The 19,552-nt window shown below is 35.8% G+C and overlaps 1 protein-coding gene and 1 long non-coding RNA gene across 3 annotated transcripts; both read right to left on the bottom strand.

The window, feature by feature from the left end:
* Positions 1-2,188: 2,188 nt before the first annotated feature.
* LOC130462570 (uncharacterized) lies at positions 2,189-3,945 on the bottom strand. Of its 2 annotated transcripts, none has more exons than XR_008923096.1 (3): positions 3,471-3,945; positions 3,108-3,169; positions 2,189-2,437 (listed from the first exon to the last, which is right to left on the bottom strand). It is a non-coding gene; the product is annotated as an uncharacterized lncRNA (long non-coding RNA). The 2 variants fall into 2 exon arrangements; XR_008923097.1 differs by lacking the exon at positions 2,189-2,437 and adding an exon at positions 2,548-2,819.
* Positions 3,946-10,677: 6,732 nt separating this feature from the next.
* Positions 10,678-18,571, bottom strand: LOC110785773 (protein MEI2-like 4). The gene is made up of 13 exons (XM_021990290.2): positions 17,799-18,571; positions 16,641-16,979; positions 16,033-16,463; positions 15,730-15,888; positions 15,535-15,651; positions 15,269-15,420; positions 14,155-14,225; positions 13,673-14,077; positions 12,860-13,493; positions 12,423-12,507; positions 12,235-12,303; positions 11,952-12,131; positions 10,678-11,608 (listed from the first exon to the last, which is right to left on the bottom strand). The coding sequence occupies exons 1-13, from the start codon at positions 17,926-17,928 to the stop codon at positions 11,450-11,452; spliced, it is 2,931 nt and encodes a 976-aa protein (XP_021845982.1). The 5' UTR covers positions 17,929-18,571; the 3' UTR covers positions 10,678-11,449.
* Between the last annotated feature and the right edge of the window lie 981 nt (positions 18,572-19,552).

Here is a 19,552-nt window from a genome sequence, read left to right as displayed (position 1 = left end):
AATCCACCGGGCGGAGGGCTAAGTGATCCGCCCTTCGTCCGCAACACCGAGTCTAACTTCCGGGGCTCGATCATGAACATCTAGGGCTCCCGTAAGTCGACAATAGTCGTCCCGAATCCCCTCGGGATCGTGTAGTGGCCTAAATCATCATGAAACGGGTCTAAAAAGACCAATTTCTCACTAAGTAGTCCTGAAACTCAAGGCACACTCAAATACACAGATTAGTACTAAAAACGGCTCCTAAGAGCTCATTTGACGCATAAAAGTACTAAGGGACGGGGGTGAAAACACTATATAAAACGCACATATCATGCGGTCCCATAGGATTACTAATGGTTTTGGCCAATGAAAAATAAGATTTCTAATTTATTTTTGAATTAAAAAAATTGATTGCCACGTAGATAATTATTAGGTGCCACGTAGATATTTTAATTAATTAATTACTAATATATACAACTCCATCAAAAATCAAACACTATAATAATTAAATAAAATAAATCTAAAATAAAATTTATCCAAAATAAAACACTAATCTGAAATAAAATAAATAAAATTCAATTTAAAATCAAACATTAATCCAATAGGCATATTTGTTGAATTCGTAGAGCGCCGCGTAGGATTACTAATGGTCCCGGCCAATGAAAAATAAGATTCCTAATTTATCTTTGGATTTAAAAAATCGATTGCCACATATATAACTAATTAGGTGCCACATAGATATTTTAATTAATTAATTACTAATAAATACAACTCCATCTAAAATCAAACACTCTAATAATTAAAAAATAAATCTAAAAGAAAATTCATCCAAAATCAAACACTAATCTGAAATAAAATCAATAAAAATAAATTTAAAATCAAACATTAATCCAATATTATAGCTCCACGTAGGAAATCTAATGGTTTCGGCCAATGAAAAATAAGATTTCAAAATTAATTTTGAATTAAAAAAGTCGAGTTCCACGTAGATAAATAATTAAGTGCCACGTAAATATTTTTATTAATTAATTATTAATATTACGCATATACAATTTCATTCAAAAACCAACACTCTCATAATTAAAAAAAAAATCTAAAATAACATTCAATGCAAAATCAAAAACTAATCTAATCTAATACGAAGTATATAAAATTAGTATATACATAGGAGTTTTATTTAAACTTAACGTTTTAATAAAATCCGTGCATCGCACGGGCTAAAATCTAGTTAGATATATGCAGGGCAATTCTATAGTTGATACTTATGAGACTTATGATATCAAGTTAAATTCATTGTTTTCCTGATGCTTTAATTGTTATTTTTTATTCCAAGGAGTAGTCCATAAGAAATAAAAAATTACATAAAGATTTAGTTGTATTAGACTTCATGTTCACCTGTATTTATAAATTAATGTTCATGGGTAAACAACAATTAGTGGTTGGTTAAGATGGTAATGAAAAGTTATTTTTCAAACTTGAGGTCGTGTGTTTGAACCACGCCTTTCAATATATTTAGTATGGATTCCTCTTGTATTTTGTCTAAAGTTGAGGCACAACATCAGAGCTATAAGAAGGAAAAAGGCATGAGACATAATTTCAATTAGCACTATAGTACTCTATAGGATTTTTAGATAGGAAAAGAAAAAAATATATTACAAATTTACTAAGACAAGTTTATGATTTTAAAATTGTCATTCACCTTAACTCTTTTGATCTATATTGCTATTTGCTACATTAATTGTTTTTAACTAAAAAACACGTATTTTTCTTAAATGAACCTGGTCTTACTGTGGACCAAGCCCAAAAGAAGAAGGTGAATATCTTACCCTTTTCATTCACACGTGTGAATAAAAAAAGCCCGATCGAATTTAGTTATCGATTCCCCATTCACTCGTACTTTTTTCTCTCCTCATTCACAGTCCAATATTTTTTCTCCCCTCATTCTCTCGAGCTTCATCGCAAAATTGTCTCTCGATCTTCTGCAATTCTACTTCTTCTTCTCTCGATTTGTTCTTCAATTTCTCACCTCACTTTCAAGCTTCAACTTCTCTCTCCTCCTGTAACACCCCGACTTCTAAACACCATTAATTAGGTTAATTATCTTTAATTAGCAGCGGAACCCTAATTTAGTCGGAGCGTCACTGCCGTATCTCCCTCGTGGGAAATACAAGGCGACATAACCTTTTTAAATTTACTGGCTACTGTTGAGTAACAGTAATTATACTTCACTTCGATTAATTCTTTAATATTTACATCGAAATCTAAATGAACTTTAATAAATATTCCTAACATTGATTAAACATAAATATTAAAATCCAATTCAATAATTGAAATTTGACTTAGAGTTTAATTAATATATCCATTATTACTAGTGAGACATAGTTATCTTTACTAAATATTGATCGTGAATTTGATGGTTGCATCCTCACTCTAAGGCATCACATGATCTTCTTCGTACCTAAAAAAAAAAAGCAACATCGTGAGCCGAGGCCCAGTAACATACTACCCTAACAACGTAAATTCATTTCAATTCATTTTATTTACTTTGCAAACAGGGAGAATAGAATATAGTAAATCACTTTCATAAAAGCATCATAATAAAACATCATTATAACTTGAAACTTTAATAGTTCCCATTATCTTTCATAAACATTCATTTTACTTGGTAACTGACAAGTTAGCCTTGCGGGACGTCTCCCACCTTGCGATAGTCCTCAAGGAGCACCCTCCCTTGTTGGACATACGCCCGTACCTAAATAGTTTCTCTTTTAGCTTGCGGTAACCCTCAATGAGCACTCTCCCTTGTTGGGTGTCCCGCGGTACGGCGGTACGTGCACGACCTAGAAATAGTAACCCCACTAACTGTCAGAACCTGTTACACTTTTATTTATCATGTTTCGTATCTTATTCATAACTCATAAACATCATCTTATAAAATCATTCATAAACATATTTAAATATCATCATTCATAAAACACACTTCATAAATACATTTCATATCCCATAATCCAATAAAAACACATCATTATAAACATATTTCATAATCTCATAAAACACTATAAACATATTTCATAATCTCATAAAACACAGTTCATAAGGGGATTGTGGGTGTTAGCAATAGATGTTACCTCAACCGTAGTTTATACTTCTTGTTCGATGGGCCGTTCTTCCTGAGCTCCGAGTCCAAATTCTTTCAAAGGATTATATAGTCGAATTAATATTAAATGATAAACAATTTAAAAATCGATACTTTCGAAATAATATATTTGTATATATATTTCTATTTCAAAAATCCATGAAATGTTATTTTAAATTCTATTTTTCTTTTTATTATTAGGCAAGGCTAATAACTTAAATGCAATTTTTCTTCTTAAAAATAATAAAATAATTTATTAGTACATAATTAAATTTATCAAACTTTATTTATTTAAAAACATGAGTATGATTAATTATGTGAAAATATATGAACATAAAAATCATATGCCACTTACCCCGAAGCCCAAATAAAAGCTTAAATGAATTTGGAAACCAAAGTTTCAATTGAAACTTGGTTCCTGGAATTGAAAGCGCAGCGCGCAGGGGATCAACGAGGGACAGGGGAGAACGAAGAGGACAGAGGGGGGGTGGTGGTGGCTGAAGGTTTGGACGGCGCCGCTGCACGGAAACGAGCCGTAGATGCGACTGTGGTGGTGTTTGAGTGGTGGCGGAACAGCAAGGAAAGGAAGGGGTGGTCGACAAAACAGGGGAAAAACAGGGGAGGGGCGTTTCTGGTCAAGCCTGGGCGGCGCAGCAGCAGCTCGCCGAGTTTTGTGAGGCGAAGGTGAGTATAGAAGGTGGTGCGGTGGCCGGGGTGTGGTGGTTTCATGGCTGGGTGGTGCGGCAGAGGCGAAGAAAGAGGGAGGCAGAGGTGTGCGTGAGGGGGAAGAGCAGGGAGGGGAGATACGGTGGGGTGCGGTGGTTCTGGGTGGATGCAGTGGTGGTGGTCTGAAGGTGGTGCAGCGAGGGGGTGCAACAAAGAAGAGAAATAAGGCGACAATGGTGTTGGTTATGGGTGGTGATTTCCAATTTTGTTTACTGGTTCTTGGTTGGAGAAAAGAAAAAAAATTGACAAGTTATTGTTTGTTTATATTGCTAAGTAAAGTGAAGAAGAAGCATTCACTCCTTGAGGACCAAGGCATGAATGTTGACTGAAATAAGGGGAAAGGGAGTTGAAAACATACGTGGAGAGGGAGGAAGAAGAAGAAGAATATTGTCATTTTTGCTCTTGGGGGTATTTTGGTAATTTCACTTAGTTAGGAAAAATTCTGAAATTCCTTTGCTATATTTAGGAATTGATATAAATAGGAATGTTTAATTATAATCATATTTTCAAATAATTCTTTATAAAGTATCGATAACATAAAATAAATTTAGTTTTGAAATAAAATAAGAACGTTCCAAAATTATTAAAATTTCGAAATAAATAAGATTTTAAAAGGTAGTTTAAGCTCGTAAAAATTAAATTATAAAATCTGAAAAATAAATCGTGTAACGATATTAAAACTCAATCGCAATAAAACTTCGTTAATTAAAATAAAGTTTGAAATTAGGATTTAAAACGGTTTTAAACTAAATAAAAATAATTTAGCATAATTAATCAAGTTTTTTTAAAAATTCGCGGTATTACACCTCCATTATCAATGGCGACAAATACTAGGGGAGGTACTTCAGTTGGAGGTCGAATAGGTCTCCATAATTCACCTACTCGAATCGAACATTCAGGTTTGTTTTTATTCTTCAATATCTTTTAGAATTTCTTAAACTTCAGTTCGCTAATTTTACCTCATGTTTCATGTATTTTTCTGTTAATATTTTCTCGCACTGCTGTTTTTTGTGATACTAGAGGTTTCTTAAGTTTTTGCTTGATTTGATGTTTTTCGGCCACAAATTAGGGTTTGCTTTACTAATTTTTAAATTAGGGTTTCTAAGTATTTTGTGCTGATTTTTGCGGTTTATTGGTCTGATAAGAGCTACTTGTTGTCAACATTCACAATTTGAAGTTTTGTGGCCACAAATTAGGGTTTAATTTTACTAATTTTCACATGGTATTCTATGCATTTTTTTGCTGAATTTTGGGATTTATTGGTCTAATACAAGGTATTCATTAACATTCACAATTTAAAGGTCACTATGCTACCGTTTTTAGTCTTATAATGTAGAATTGAGGAAATTATAACTGGTATAATTATATGGGTTACTATACTATCTGTAATGGTCACGCTATGGAGTGGAGTAGTGTTTTGGAATGTTTATTATCATCACTGATTTCTACTCATGTATTGTGTAGATAATGATCAGCATGAAGCAGGGAATCCACCCTTGAAAAGGAAGCAAAAGGATGTGAAAGTTCAGGAAGAGGCCACCACGTCTGGTGCCATCGTTATTTCTACAACAAGCGCAAGCGAGGTGGTGATGGTGGCCTGTTCAAGCTAATGCGCCTACTGAAGTTGGTGATCTTGAAACAAAAAAAGCTGATGCAGAGACGTAAGTTAATACATCTCGTTATTGCTTTTCTAGTACATGCATGGTGTCCTTTATTTGTTATATAGTATTGTTTGTGTTGACTTGTGGAGTTCTTGTTCTTTAATCTTTAAATGAACTATTCTTGTTGTTGCATCTACGGTTTGGCTATTGAGTGGTGCGTGTTTGCTATTTTTGGTGTGTGGTTGTGCAATTGTTGTTGTTGTCTCTGTGTGTGCGGAAGTGTTGCTATAGGCTACCAGTAACAGGTCTCGTTTCCTCATTATCATTGCATTACTTGAGTTGTTAATTACTTGTTATTACTTTAGGTAGAATAGAGATATTATGATTTAAAAAAGGGTGACTATATTATAAAAAGTGGTGTTTAGTTTGTTTAAGGGTCACTATGCGTAGAAAAGGATCACTATACATAAAAAAAGAGGGGTCGTGGTTTTGAGAATTGGGGATTTGTGTGTAAAATGGATTGTTAAGTGAAAATGAATTTCAAATAGTAAAGTCTATTAGCTCAACTGGTAGAGCTATGTGTTTTTTGCACATGATGTGGGTTCGAATCCTACATAGGTTGTTTATGTATAGCTAAGGAACAATATTTCTCAGCTTCCTATTAAATTTTCCAGAGAAACCCTGTGTATTGCAGTCTTGTAAAGATCTCAATTAGCCTCAGATTATACCATTTTGCCTCGCCTATTTTCTGAGTACTAATCATGGGCTGTTGCTGATCATGTCTTTTTTATTTATTGTTGGTGCTTTTTCGATGTTCATGTGCTTAGAGTTTATAGTTGTTGTAATGTTGTTTGTGAATGTCAATAACAATGAAGTTCACCCACAGGAGGTGGCCTCTTCCAGGCTTCCACCATCGTGTAGCTCAATAAAAGGCCCTCTCAGTTTCTCACCCTCCTTCCCTTTAATTAGAATAAGGAATAAATGCTATATATTTTAAAAAGGATTACAAAATCAAGAAATCAAAGCATGTTAGTCCTTAGCAGAATTTGGAGGTGAACTCCTTGAGCCTCAGCTTGCGCCTGGGCCTGTTTTTGCTACTCAAGTAACCGACTCATTCTGCCCGGTAATTGCTAGGCTTTTCTTTTCCCTCTCTTGATGTCACCCTGTGTCATGTCAAGGAGCATGCTCATTATTCCAAGCTCATGTGTTGTTGCTAGATAGTTTTGATCCTCTGGACAAAGATGTACTAAAATCACAGCAGCATTTTCTTTTGTTCCTCGGTGATCCATTAGCAATCACGTCTATCAAAACCGTTAATGCATCTGCTGATCCAATTGCACCCGAATGCCAATAACAATGAATTTCACCCATAGGAGGTGACTATTAGGTGTTCACGTTGTTGTTTGTTAAGTCAACTGCATGAAGTTGACTTCTTTAGGCTGCGTTTATTTTTGTGGAGTTTTACGTTGTTAAGGCTTGTTATAAGGTGTTTTTGGTTCCTTTTTTTGGGTTGTGCCTCCTAATTCTTTGTTAAACGATAACTATAACAATGGTAATTATATTTAAATATTGGTCACTATATGTTAAAAAATGTGATTAATTGATTATGTTTAAATAGGGTTACTATATTATGTAAAAGAAATGTCACTATATGTTAAAAGGGACACTATATGTTAGCCTATGTAGGACTTGAACCTACATCCTCTGTGCTCGTGAAAGTACACAGTGCTCGACCAATTGAGCTAATAGGCTTATGGACAACATGTCCCAACAAAAAAACTACCAATCACATATTGAGAAGATTTACATCTTAATAGATCAAGAGTATGAATACCGCATGTATTAATGCAAGTTCAAAAGTTAATACAAACCGACTACAGGAGGGTATTACCAATGTTTCCTCAATGACACAATGATCACCAACATCGAATGGATGCATAACAAATACAAACATAATTGCTTCAATATCGGATAAAATGCATGCCAAAATTTATCATATTTCAAATTGCAATGGAATGATTAACATGTGCAACTTTGCAAGTACAATTTACAAGTCATTGTAGTTGGTTTACTGAAAATCACCATTGGCGTTTGAGGCTTCAACCTATGACATAATTGGTTTGGGAGGCTCGTCCCTTGCAATTACAAAGGCTCGTACTTAAAATTAAAACAATAGTATTAGCGTGATCATCCCAAAACAATCTAGGAGCAAGGAACAACTGCCAATTTGTAAGTTTTCTATATTAAATAGGAACAGCAACATCAGACTCTATGTTTTGATCTTATGCTAGTTAGTGCAGTGGTGAGATCAGCGGGGGCAATAGAACTTAGAAAGCTTATTATAGTATTAGATTGTTAGATAGAATCTTGTTCTTGTACTTGTTCTGAAGCTTCTTGCTACAAAAAGGCTTCAAATGTACTCGTTCTGAAGCTTCTGGCGCATGGAAGGAGAATGAAATATTGACTAGCAAATAAGAAAGGGGCAGAAAAATTAGCTAACTGAGCTTGTAATGTTTATGGGGAGTATAATGGTTATGTTTAAAACCTGACTGTATCAGTGCCCTTTGCTGCTCTACAACCAACAACAAGTAATGCCTAATGAGTAATGATACAACTCTCTAGTCGAGTGTGAGGAGTGGTACATGTCATACCAGAAGGCCTATGCCTTCAATCACTTTCTTACTGAGGTCACTTTCCTTACATATATGGGTTTAACATGCATAGAAGCTAAAGAGAAGATTGGCCAAATTGTTAATACACGCATGAGACCTATTCCATCCAACGAAAACAATTTAAGATACCCAATATTTACCCCTATCAGTTGGGTAGCAGCCTAGCACAGCTTGGTTTGAATAAAGAAATCAAGTCCCACTATCCTGATCACACCCGACCTCCTTAGATTGTTTTGAAAAATTCTACAAAGTTTGTATTATCTACTAACCATTATTCAAATCTTATGTAACAGGACGATGATGAAGTAGCAGTAAACGTTTCTGACCAAGTCACTATAGGTGTTTATATGGTTTAAGGTCACTATACGAAGGAGAGGGTCACTATATAGGTAAAATAGTCACTATAAACAAATAGGTTTACTTTTGATTCAAAAAGGTGTTTATTTGTTGAAGAGTCACTATGACAGGAAGAAGGTCACTAGAGGAAGCATAAATATTATTTTGATTCAAAAGAGTGTATATTTTAAAGGGTCGCTATAAAAAAGAATAAGGTGTTTATATCTTGTATACGGGTCACTAAATATGTAAAAATGGTTACTATAGAAAGAATAAGGTTACTTTGATTAAAATGGGTGTTTATGTATTAATATGTGGTAGAATTAATAGCGCCTATGTAGGATTTGAACCTACATCATCATCAACGAATTCCCTAGCAACATAAGCTTGCTGAGTTTCATCAACCAGTATCTCATTTGGGACCAAACCAGAGAGTTTATTCCTCGAAAGATCAAGTGTGTAAAGTTCACTGTAATTCCCAAACTCAGCTAGAATAGTCCTAAAGGATCAAACTCCAGTTGCTCAATTTCGTCTAATTACTCTAGTATTTTTGTTTACAAGTTATAGTTACCTTTATTTGTTGCATAGTGCATCAATAATTGAACAATAAGTAATCAAAAAACAAACATGCCCAAAACAATCAAATATCACGAGATCTAGCATAATTAGTTTAATCCATCAAAGCTTAAGTAAAATATCACCATAATCGGCCAAAAAAATCAATCAAATATTGATATAATTGATTTCAGCAAAATGAAAAGAAAAAAAAAGCCCAAAAAGAAATTGAATTGAGGAAGCATGGCAACTGAATAACTAACAATGAAATCAAATTAACCACGAGAAGAACAAACAATGAAATCAAATTAACCACGAGAGAGAAATTAAGAAGGGAAGATATTATACCTGGGGATCGAAGTATCGAAAATTAGAGTTTCATATCAAAGACGATTTATGATATCTCTACCATAAAATTGCGATATCTTGAATGTCGTCGCTATTTTTCAAAAAAAAATTCAAGAATTAAGCAAGGTACCCTTCGATTTGATGAGTTTGATTAAAGATTTCAAATTTTCTTCCTTGAATTTAATTGCTCAGAAATTTGTCGTTCATTTTTTATCGAGGGAACAAAGAAACCAAGAAACTGAGAGTGTGAGACAGTGAGAGGCAGCCAAGAATGGGCTGGTAAGTCGGCACGTGTGACCTATAGGTCCACGCTAAGTTTAGTGTGGACCAGGTCCACACAAGATATTCCAAAGAACACAAAGTTAGTATATCCGCTACAATTTATGACCTCAACTAAAAATTTACAACCAAATTCATTAAAAGTTATACAAAAAAAAAACAGTACAATTAACCACTATAAAGTGAATCCTTAACCCTTTTAAAAGGACTTTCATTTTGGGACAGTGGAATTACTACCTAGTCCCTCAAATCCTTCTTTGAAAATTTTTCATAAAAATGGTGTTTTTACTGAATTATCCTTACATACTTCAATACTGTTAGCGTCAAGCTAGAAGTGATGGAATACGAACTGTGTTTTAGAAGACAAAATAACAATTGTTTTAGCGTAAAAATATGTCTGTTCTCTAGAGTTGTGGTGTATAAATCTATTTGTCGTTGTAGATAACGTATATCTGGTTATTGATGACTCTGTAAATAAAATAAATAAAGAACACGGACATTACGTTTCAATACTTTGCAAGCATAGTTTTTGTACAAAGCTTCTGATTTTGTCATTTTGATTACAGTGACAAAACCGTCTTTCCATGTCTCAAGTGACCGGGACATCTAAGGTACATTCCTCCACATTTTTCTCTGATTGGGAAGAGCACATAAGGAGAAATGTAACAGCGTCCATCAATAGGCAAAAAAGTTGAAAATGTCATTTTTATGCACCTAAGAATATGTATAAGTGACCAAGTTTGTGTTGATTATCAATTGAAAAACTTGTAGAACCATGCACAGAAACTCCTGATTACCAATTGAAATCATCAAATTTCCAATCACCATGGAGATATACGGCTACAAACCTTAATCACCATGGCGATATGCGGCTACAAACCTACAGGTATTGTAGCAGGTAGTGACGATGATCATAAAAAAGGATTTGCTTGCAAAAAGTTTAAAACATATGAGCGAGTAGGCAATCATTGGTATAGAAATTACAAGTATCAAGATATTGTAGCTCATGTGAGCAAGTCGCTGAAGAAAAAATGAAAAGATAAAATAAATAAATAAAAAACTTGTAATTAAATAAAGTATTACAGTTAGCTACAAGGTATTGTATCTAACTAATTAATGGGAAACTTTACAGCTGTGGTAATATCAACCAGGGCAATTTCTCTCTCATCGTTGCTCATTGCCGTTAGTCTGAAGTTCTCTGAAAATGCAGTCTCTCTTGCAGGCCGGACTAAATCACTTGCTTGCAGTGTTTGCATACAATAGACATGAATAATATAATACGGAGTCTTCAAGAATGCAAGCAAATACTAGGCAGAAATTGTACGAAACTGATGACTAAACTTTTCAAATTGGAAGAATTTATGGGACAATACTAGTGTATACCCTCAAATCCTCAATAAGGTTTATGACAAGAATGTTAACAAACAAAATAATTGAAAACAGGAAAATTAGTAAAAGAAGTTAATTCCAGGAATCCTTCTCCCAGCTGCAGTAAAGCTCTGTTCTATCTTCACCAGTTATATACACCTACGGAGTATATATTTACCAATAGTCGAATACACTCAACGCCAATCAAAATTTTGAAGCTCTGGTTGTCGCTCCATTTACTAACCCTCCTCATAGTTACATACTTACATGCACCCGAGAGTAAATTCTCTCAACGTGCGGTTAAATTACCATTTTTGACCATGCAGAGAGTGCATGACCAGCACCCTCACCTCACCTTCTGTGCACATCCTTTTCTTCATTTCTCCCTTTCGCATTCCTCCAAAAAACACTTATGAAATACAACTACTACTTTAAGGTTAGTTCACTGCTCAGTCTGAATCTTTTCCCGAACTTGAAGACGAGTCTCCACAAGAATAATCCTCTTTGCTGACCATATTCGGTAGGCTCTCTTGGTGGTTGTCCTCGTTATTGCTGGATCTCGATCTGCCAGGTCTAGATCGAATGTTAACACCCATGGGAAAAGGCACCTGTAATAAGGAATTTACCAGGAATCAGAGACAATAATATGGTTGTGGCATACCATATAACTAAATAACTAATGATGTATGCCATGTGTTACTACAACATCAGAATCAACTTCTATATTACCCCAACCCCCAATGCCTCCGAAGAGGCTCGTAGAATAGGACGAGTTCACTGCAATTCTACAATAGTAAAATGTGTGATATGGAATAGTATACTTCATATCTTATTTCCTCTTAATAACAAACCAAACACCATCATAAAAAAAAAAAATCAAGGAGTCAAGAGTTAGTAAAACGATTTGTTAATGATCGTCATGTGGTGGCTTGGTGTTGGTAATACTCATACCTGATCACCAGCATTGGTGCCATCACTATGGAAAAGAATAGGTCTGCATCTCTTGTCCTCATTCATTAAGCTAGAATTCTGAAAATGAGCAACAAGAGCAACTTTCCCTTGTATGCGAGCATAAGCAAGTGACGCAACCTTTTCACTGTTGAACTTTTCCCATTTCTTCCCATTTAATGTCTGTCAAGTTCAAATTTCTGGTCAAAAGTACCCTCAGGAAAGATAAACTAGGAAAAAAGTTGAATTTGCAGGTCAATAGTTAGAAGTTGGCAAGAAAGCAAACCTCATATAATGGAATGATATGGCTTGGATCAATCATATTAATAAAAGCATAACCCACATTGCACTTGTTCTGCATAATATGAGGATAGAGGTTTAAGAAAATCAGATACACAAGATAACAAAAGGTAAATGACTTTTTCAAGTCCTGTAGACTAGGCATAATTAGTCACCAGATAAAAGTAAACTTGCCTTAAAATCAATTGGTAAATAGATGAAGTCATAAGTTCCACGGTGGCGTTCGTCAATGGCAGACATAAGCATCTTGGATGTATACCTACAAACACGCAAAAGCAAGGTAGTGAGCAGGTCAATTAACCATGAAAATGACAGATAAACATCACCAACCAATTCACAGGATTGAAGTAGTCTATTCAATTTTGTGGTATATACCCAGCTATGGGCATATGAAATGGGCCTGGGAAAACCAATAAAGAGGAGGAGAGTTTGGTCAACTTATACTCCCAATAGAGATTCCACACTTAAACCAATTAGCAATAGTGGGAGTAACTCCTCAAGCTTATCAGTTGGTTTTGTATCTTCTCTTTCTCCAAAGGGGACAACTCACATGTGGGTAACATTGGGTTTCAACATAAAGTTTATTCAATTGGAAAGGATATTCTACGTACTTGTTCGGAATATTCTTTATCATAAGTGTGGTTCGACTGTCTTCCCCTTGTTTAATGTGGTCAAGATCCAGTTCATACTGTTTCTTGTTGTCAGGTTGAGCAGAACTGCCTTCACTTCTACGGCTCCTAGCGTGATCACCAGAATGTTCAAATGAGCCTACCATGTTCATCTGGCTCCTAGAGGGATAAATCACGCCTCTTTGCTGATGGGAATTTAGACCAACATTTCTAGAAGAGATTGGTTGATCCAGGCTGTTTCCAACAACATGAGGAAACAAATTATGAGAAACAAAATCCACGTGATGCAAAGGGCTGCCAGAAAGTCTCATATTCCCAAGTGGACCCTGGTGGAAGCTAGATACTTCAGGTGACGCTCCTGGATATGAATTTTGCCTATCCCAAAGCGAAGAATTAATAGCTGGTGCTGATCCCATATGATGAGGTAAAACTGAGTTCAACATATGAGATGGTGACCTAGTAAGTCCATGAAGCCGATGTTGGGTTTGAGGACTACTAAATCCATTCGAAAGCGAAGGGGAGTTTGGCCATACAAAAGCCGGTGGTTGGTGGTAGTTAGTATTACTCCACATGTAATAATGCCCAGGAAGAGAACCACTTCCAGATGTAGCAAAACCTAACAGAATAAAGGGAAAAGAATATGAAGTTTGGATTTTAATCAATGGAAGACCAAACATCTGTCGGAACCAAAAAAAAAAAAAGCACTGTATGTTTCATGCTCTACATGCCTAGTTTGACTAAGGATATTCACCAGAAAGATACACAAAGCTCAACTTCAATGATAAACACACGTACCATTGCAAGTTTCGACACTTGAGCTTATTCTGCCCAAGTAATTATTCTCTACCCTTTCCTGTGGCAGAGAATTAACAGCAACTGGCAGGTTACAATCAGAATTGCACGGAACACCATTGGCTAAACCATCACTATACTCAGGCAGTGAACCCGGATAAAGAGTCGGTAGGCCTCGATAATCATAATTTAATTGGCTGATTAACTTCCCTGTCTCATAGATCCCTGCCTGATTCCTGGCTGATTCAGCTCTGAGAAAGGATGGTAAGCCACTAGGGTCAGTAGAAGAGATTTTATTACATGCAGGACTATCAACGGATGGACCCAGAGTTGCCCGTATTCCGGCACGTGTATCACAACCAGTATCGCTTTCCACGCTAGTAGAACTGGTGGAACCATTTGAATACCCTGACAATAATGTTTTGAACATTTCAAGCAAGTGTTTCCCCCCTTCATATTTAATCAGCAAAGAAAAATTTACGTACCAGCACTACTTTGCTGTACATGAAGACCAGATTCCTCTTGTTCCATGTCTGAGGGTAGTGGTTGAATTGAACTGCATAAAGTGAAAAGATAAAGGAGGGAAGATAGAGAAGATGGTACAGGAAAAACCACTAATGGCCTGTTTGGTATGCAGTAATTAATGGTAGTAAACTAGTAATGGGAATGAATTTGTGTTGTAAATTTGTGAGTACTCATCTACCAATGCCCATGGTAATGCTAATTCATCTCAAGTACCGCATTTTCTTCATAAATCTCCATTACCACTTGGGGCATGCTTATTGAGGGTAATGGATTACTGGAAATAAAACTCAAACCATCTTAATAAAAGGAAAATAAAGGTAAATTAACGTGAATCACGTGATTGCAAAGAGGGTAATGTGGTGGTGTTATGATGAGAAGTAACGGTGTTGTGAGGACAAGGGAGGAAGGCAAAAGTTATTACCCCACAAATGAGGGTAATATCACCCTAGTGGGATGGTGGGTAACAATTAGCCCAATAATGAGGGTAACTCTTCCCCCTTTCTTTTCTTTTCTTTTCTTCTTATCAACACTAGCTATTCTCTTTACCACCCCTTCATCCCCTTATCATCACCTTCAATCGCCTTAATAGTTTGACTTTTATTACCCTTAATGCATTACCCTCAATCCAAGCATGCCTTTAGGTAATGGTGAGAACGAAAATTTATGAAGAGAAACAAAAGTTCGGAACGAGATTGCATTACCATGAGACATTATGATGTTACTTTCCTCGCCAAATTACACTCAGATTCATTCCTATTCCTACCATCTAATTACTGCTTACCAAACGAGTTATTACATGGGTAACAATCTGTAATAAATTTTTCTTTATTATATTGCCTTTGATTATATTTTATTTGAAAAAGATAACATGAAATATGACAACATCGTATAGCTTAGTGGATAAGTATTTAGTATTGAAATTTGAGGTCACGAGTGAGTTTTGTCCATGTTCCGAAATTTTTAAATGGGTACGCGAATGATATGAAATGAGACCCTTTAATGAGTGAGACTGTGAGAGTGTCGTGTGGTACATAGACTTGTTTGGGAACGATTTTAATATATTAGTATAGATACCTTCTTCTTGTACCCCCTGGACAACTTGGCTCAAGCTTTATCTGCTTCCCACCAATTTCACTTTGATTCAATGCACGGTAAGCTTCAGCAGCAGCTCTGACATCATAAAACTCTATAAACTTTTGGTTACTTCTGTGTGGAGTTACCCGTACCTGTGGTGCACAAAAAATAAATTAGCTATAGCTGTAAGCGGTATATGTGCAAAGGACATCAGACAAAATCCATCTAAAAGTGGTATCATGTACAAAGAATAACTGATTACATACCTCCTTAACCTCTCCATAAACACCAAAAATCTGGCAAAGATCATCATTTGAGACGGAACCATCGAGATTAAATACCACAAGAGTGCCTTGGTTTACATCTTGCTCTGAAGGATTGTCCTGGACATGGCAACAATGGGAAGAAGAAGCGTGAGCATCTACTTGACGTATGCAAAAAAGAAAGTGAATACTTTATACCTTTGGAATTGAATAGTGTATATCAAGCCTTCTTCGTCTCAAAGGTTTATTTTGAAGTGCCTTCATTGCATTACTGGCTGCTCTAATGTCAAAGTATGAAATCATTACAAAACCTCTGTGTTTGCAAGCTGTATACAGAGTACGAATATCTCCATATTGCTGCAAGTTTAGGACCAAACAATTAGTTTTACAAAACTCAATCAAATTACACTGCTGCAAAATCGAGGTAAGAACATTATAATTAATTTGACTACATTCCAATCTGATATGTGATCTAATCAGACAACAAAATCCTATAAATACCTCAAAGAGAGCTTGCAACTCCAGATCTTCAACGTTGCTATTAATGTTCCTCACAAACAAAGTGCGAGACGGGTGTTCACCGTAAGGATGTTCCCCGTTGAAAGAGATACTAGTTCCACTGAGTTGTCCATTGGAACTTCCTGAAAATTCAGAGTTCCTTTGTCCTACAGATGATGTATCATCTCCTAAATCCATCCCTCCAACACTACTAAAAAGGTCCAGATCTTCTACGTCATCCTGTCCACTTGGTTGAACTATATTTACAATCCCATCAGCAACTCCAGAGAGCAAGTCATCATCATCAGGAAGCAGGTTTCCTATGGTGTGGGCCTCAATCTCTTCAAGGGACTCAAAAGGTTCTTCCTCTTCATAGTGTGAAGCAACAGTATCAACAGAGTGACCATAGAAGTCGTTGTTTGAGGATAGTTGCACTAGATAAATGAATTAAGAAACACAATGAACGAATTAGCCATTCAGCAAACAAAACATGACAATCACCCAATAATAGTGTCACATATATTAAGCTAACAGAAGTAAATAAAAATTCATATTTTGGCGAAAAATCATACAAGAAAACAATTGGCTTCTACCCTCTTCTCGGCACTTACACTTTTGGGTAAACAGATCTGACATTGAACTTGAAAAGAGCCCATTTTCAAAGTGAGATGTTGTGTTATTCTTGTCCCATGACTGCTGCTGAGCCTGTTTTTGAACGTTAGGATTTGATTTTGCTACAGGATTGAGCTCCATTGAGCTCCACAGATTCAAGGACCGACTGAGAGCTCTCTCTGCTCCCACTGCATGTTTTTGCAAGCTGAAAGTGACCCTCTGTTCAGGATTTTCAAAACGCTTGGTCGCTAGAGAATCTACATGTGCTAATTTCTCTAGGGGCGATGCAATAACAGGCATCCCGCGCGAAGTGCCAGCGACTGCGTCAGTCTTCATGCCTACAAAATGATAACCAAAAATGCATCATTTCTGCAACGATGATTTCAGGAATTCAGGTTCCTGTCATACATTATACATAATAGATGGCAAAACAAGAATCGAAGAAAGCTAATTTAACTACAAGTTGAATCACATAGAGACAAGCAATCACATCCTACTTAGATGATTATATCCATGGATTTAAAAGTAACATTGGACTTGCGCATAAATAGCACATCGGACCGTGCAGTGGTTTGGTTTAAATGGGAACTTTACGTCTTATTTCCTTAAAAAGTATTTAACAATAATTGTTTGTTCATTATACAGTATCCTTACCAAAACTGGTTGTTCTACAATAAAAATTCCAACCTATTTCCTGAATCACCATTAACAATTTTTTTTTTGACGGGGAATCACCATTAACATATTTGTCCTAACTATACTTTTTATCTTTCGCTTAAATCCTGAGCTACTTTGCAAGTTGCAACTTACCAATAAAGGAAGATTACCTTGATCAAAGACATACAAAGGTAATATTGATGAAAGAAGGCACTATTTCTGAATTTTTGTATATGTCATGTTCATGTTCATGTATGATTACCTTTATTAGTTGCAACTTACCAATAAAGGAAGATTACCTTGATCAAAGACATATGGATCGTAAATTTGTCTTTGGTTTAATACTAATTTATTTGTTAGATAACATGGAATATTACAACTAAGTGCGCTGAGAAATTCCACGGAGATTATGGAGAAAGTTGTATCCTAATTTAACAATTACAGTAAGATAGAAAAATTATAATAATAATAAATATAAATTAAAAAAAAAAAGGAGTTACCATAGTTATTCCTGAAAGTGTCCATCTTCCAGAATCCAGATTGTCTGTCGCCAGGAAATTGAAATTGAAATTGAAATTGAAGGTCCCCTGGTATGTAAGGTCCCTGCTGATCAATCACTTGAGACGGCATTTGTTTTTAATTTTTGAAGCCTTTTCGGTTCTGCTCTCCTCCCCGCCAAAACAAAAAATAAAATGAATTATTTAATTATTTAATAGAGATGAGAGTCTGAGAGGAGCAGCAGCAGAGCACGCAGCGGTGTTTTAGATCGCAACTCCCAAAATTCAACAAAATCAATCTTGATGAGAGAGAATTGACAAATTGTATGAAGACGGAAGAGGAAGAAGAGATGATTGCAAGAATATAAATACAAAAAAAGAATAAATTACGGCATAAGGCAAGGAAAATTGATGAGAAATGCAGGATCTAATGATCTGTGGCGTGCAACAACCTCCAAAGCTTGGATGCTTCTCTTCTCTTCCTCCTCTTTACCCTGCATTGCACGCTTAAACAATACTTGGTGTTAATTAATTAATTAATTAATTAATTAATTGTCGGAATTAATGGCTGTTCTTCAGGCGGACTTGCTCGCCCGCCTGACTCCGGGAGAAAGAGAAAGGAAGAGATGCGGAGATATAACCACAGATCGCTCACCGATTTAAGAGAGGTGGAGATACATATTTTCCAATTATTTATACATCCCGAAATCACCGATTGGATCATGGGACACACAAATCATGTAAGAGAGAGAAACCTCACTATTTTTTTTTTACTTTTTTTTATTTTTTATTTTTTCTAAAACAGGTACGGAGTACTTCGTTCGGGAGAGATAACATTGCAATTTACAGTTTTACACATGATGGTTGATCTTTCTTTCTTTCAACAACGCTTCCTTGGGAAATAAGAGCATTTTCAATAGTAAGCTAATTTGACAATTAGCTTGTTACACATAAGATTTCAAGCTATTTTATTTTCTAATTAATTGCTCTAATAGATAGCAACTAGCTTGTTAATTAAATTAGTTTCACTTGTCCCACTTGTCAATTAATTATTTGACAACTTTGGGAGCTAGTTGCCAAGCAAATTAGCTTAAACTTAATATTTGCTTGGCCAAGCTAATTTAATATTTGCACTCTAATTGTCTAGCTATTAGCTTGAAACTTTTATAAATTTCAAGCTAGTCCCTAGCTACAACCATTGAAGATGCTCTAAAGGCGTGTTCGGCGGTAGCGTTTGAGGTAGCGGGTAGCATTTTGACCTAGTCAAGACGCTACTTGTAAAATTTGTAAATGTTTGGCCTTGTTCGGTAAAATTAGCGGTAGCGGGTAGCGGGTAGCGGTTGAGTAGCGGGTAACGGTACGAGTAGCGGGTAGCAGTGAATGGTAGTGGGTAACGGTTAGCTGTCAAAGTAGCGGCTAATTGATATGTGTGTTCGGTAAAAGTAGCGGTTGATATTTTAAAATAAAATAAAAGGTAGAATATTTTTTTTAAAATTTATTATAAATTTGTCAAAAGGTACCCGCTACCTTAAAAGCTACTAATTTTAACGTTTGACAAAAGCTACCCAAACGCTACCTCTACTGCTAACCGCTACCTAAACCGCTACCTTGCCAAACACTCACAAATTTTACAAGTAGCGTTTTAACTAGGTCAAAACGCTACCCGCTACCTCAAACGCTACTGCCGAACACGCCAATGACGGCATACGTGGTCCATTGTATTTTTCCACACAAATCCATAAATGGGCAGTTCCCGC

Source organism: Spinacia oleracea, chromosome 1 (assembly GCF_020520425.1).
Source record: "Spinacia oleracea cultivar Varoflay chromosome 1, BTI_SOV_V1, whole genome shotgun sequence".
NCBI classification, from domain to species: Eukaryota; Viridiplantae; Streptophyta; class Magnoliopsida; order Caryophyllales; family Amaranthaceae; genus Spinacia; species Spinacia oleracea.
The sequence above is the reverse complement of the archived record's forward strand: the minus strand, read 5'-3'. Positions and strand labels throughout refer to the sequence as shown.

Bases quoted from the DNA above. Each gene is read 5' to 3' on its own strand.
- LOC110785773 (XM_021990290.2), bottom strand. From the start codon at position 17,928: ATGCCGTCTCAAGTGATTGATCAGCAGGGACCTTACATACCAGGGGAC. The intron at 15,421-15,534 runs GTATGTAATCAG...TGTGCACCACAG, and splicing joins TTTATGGAGAGGTTAAGGAG to GTACGGGTAACTCCACACAG. The intron at 13,494-13,672 runs GTACGTGTGTTT...TTATTCTGTTAG, and splicing joins AAGTGTCGAAACTTGCAATG to GTTTTGCTACATCTGGAAGT.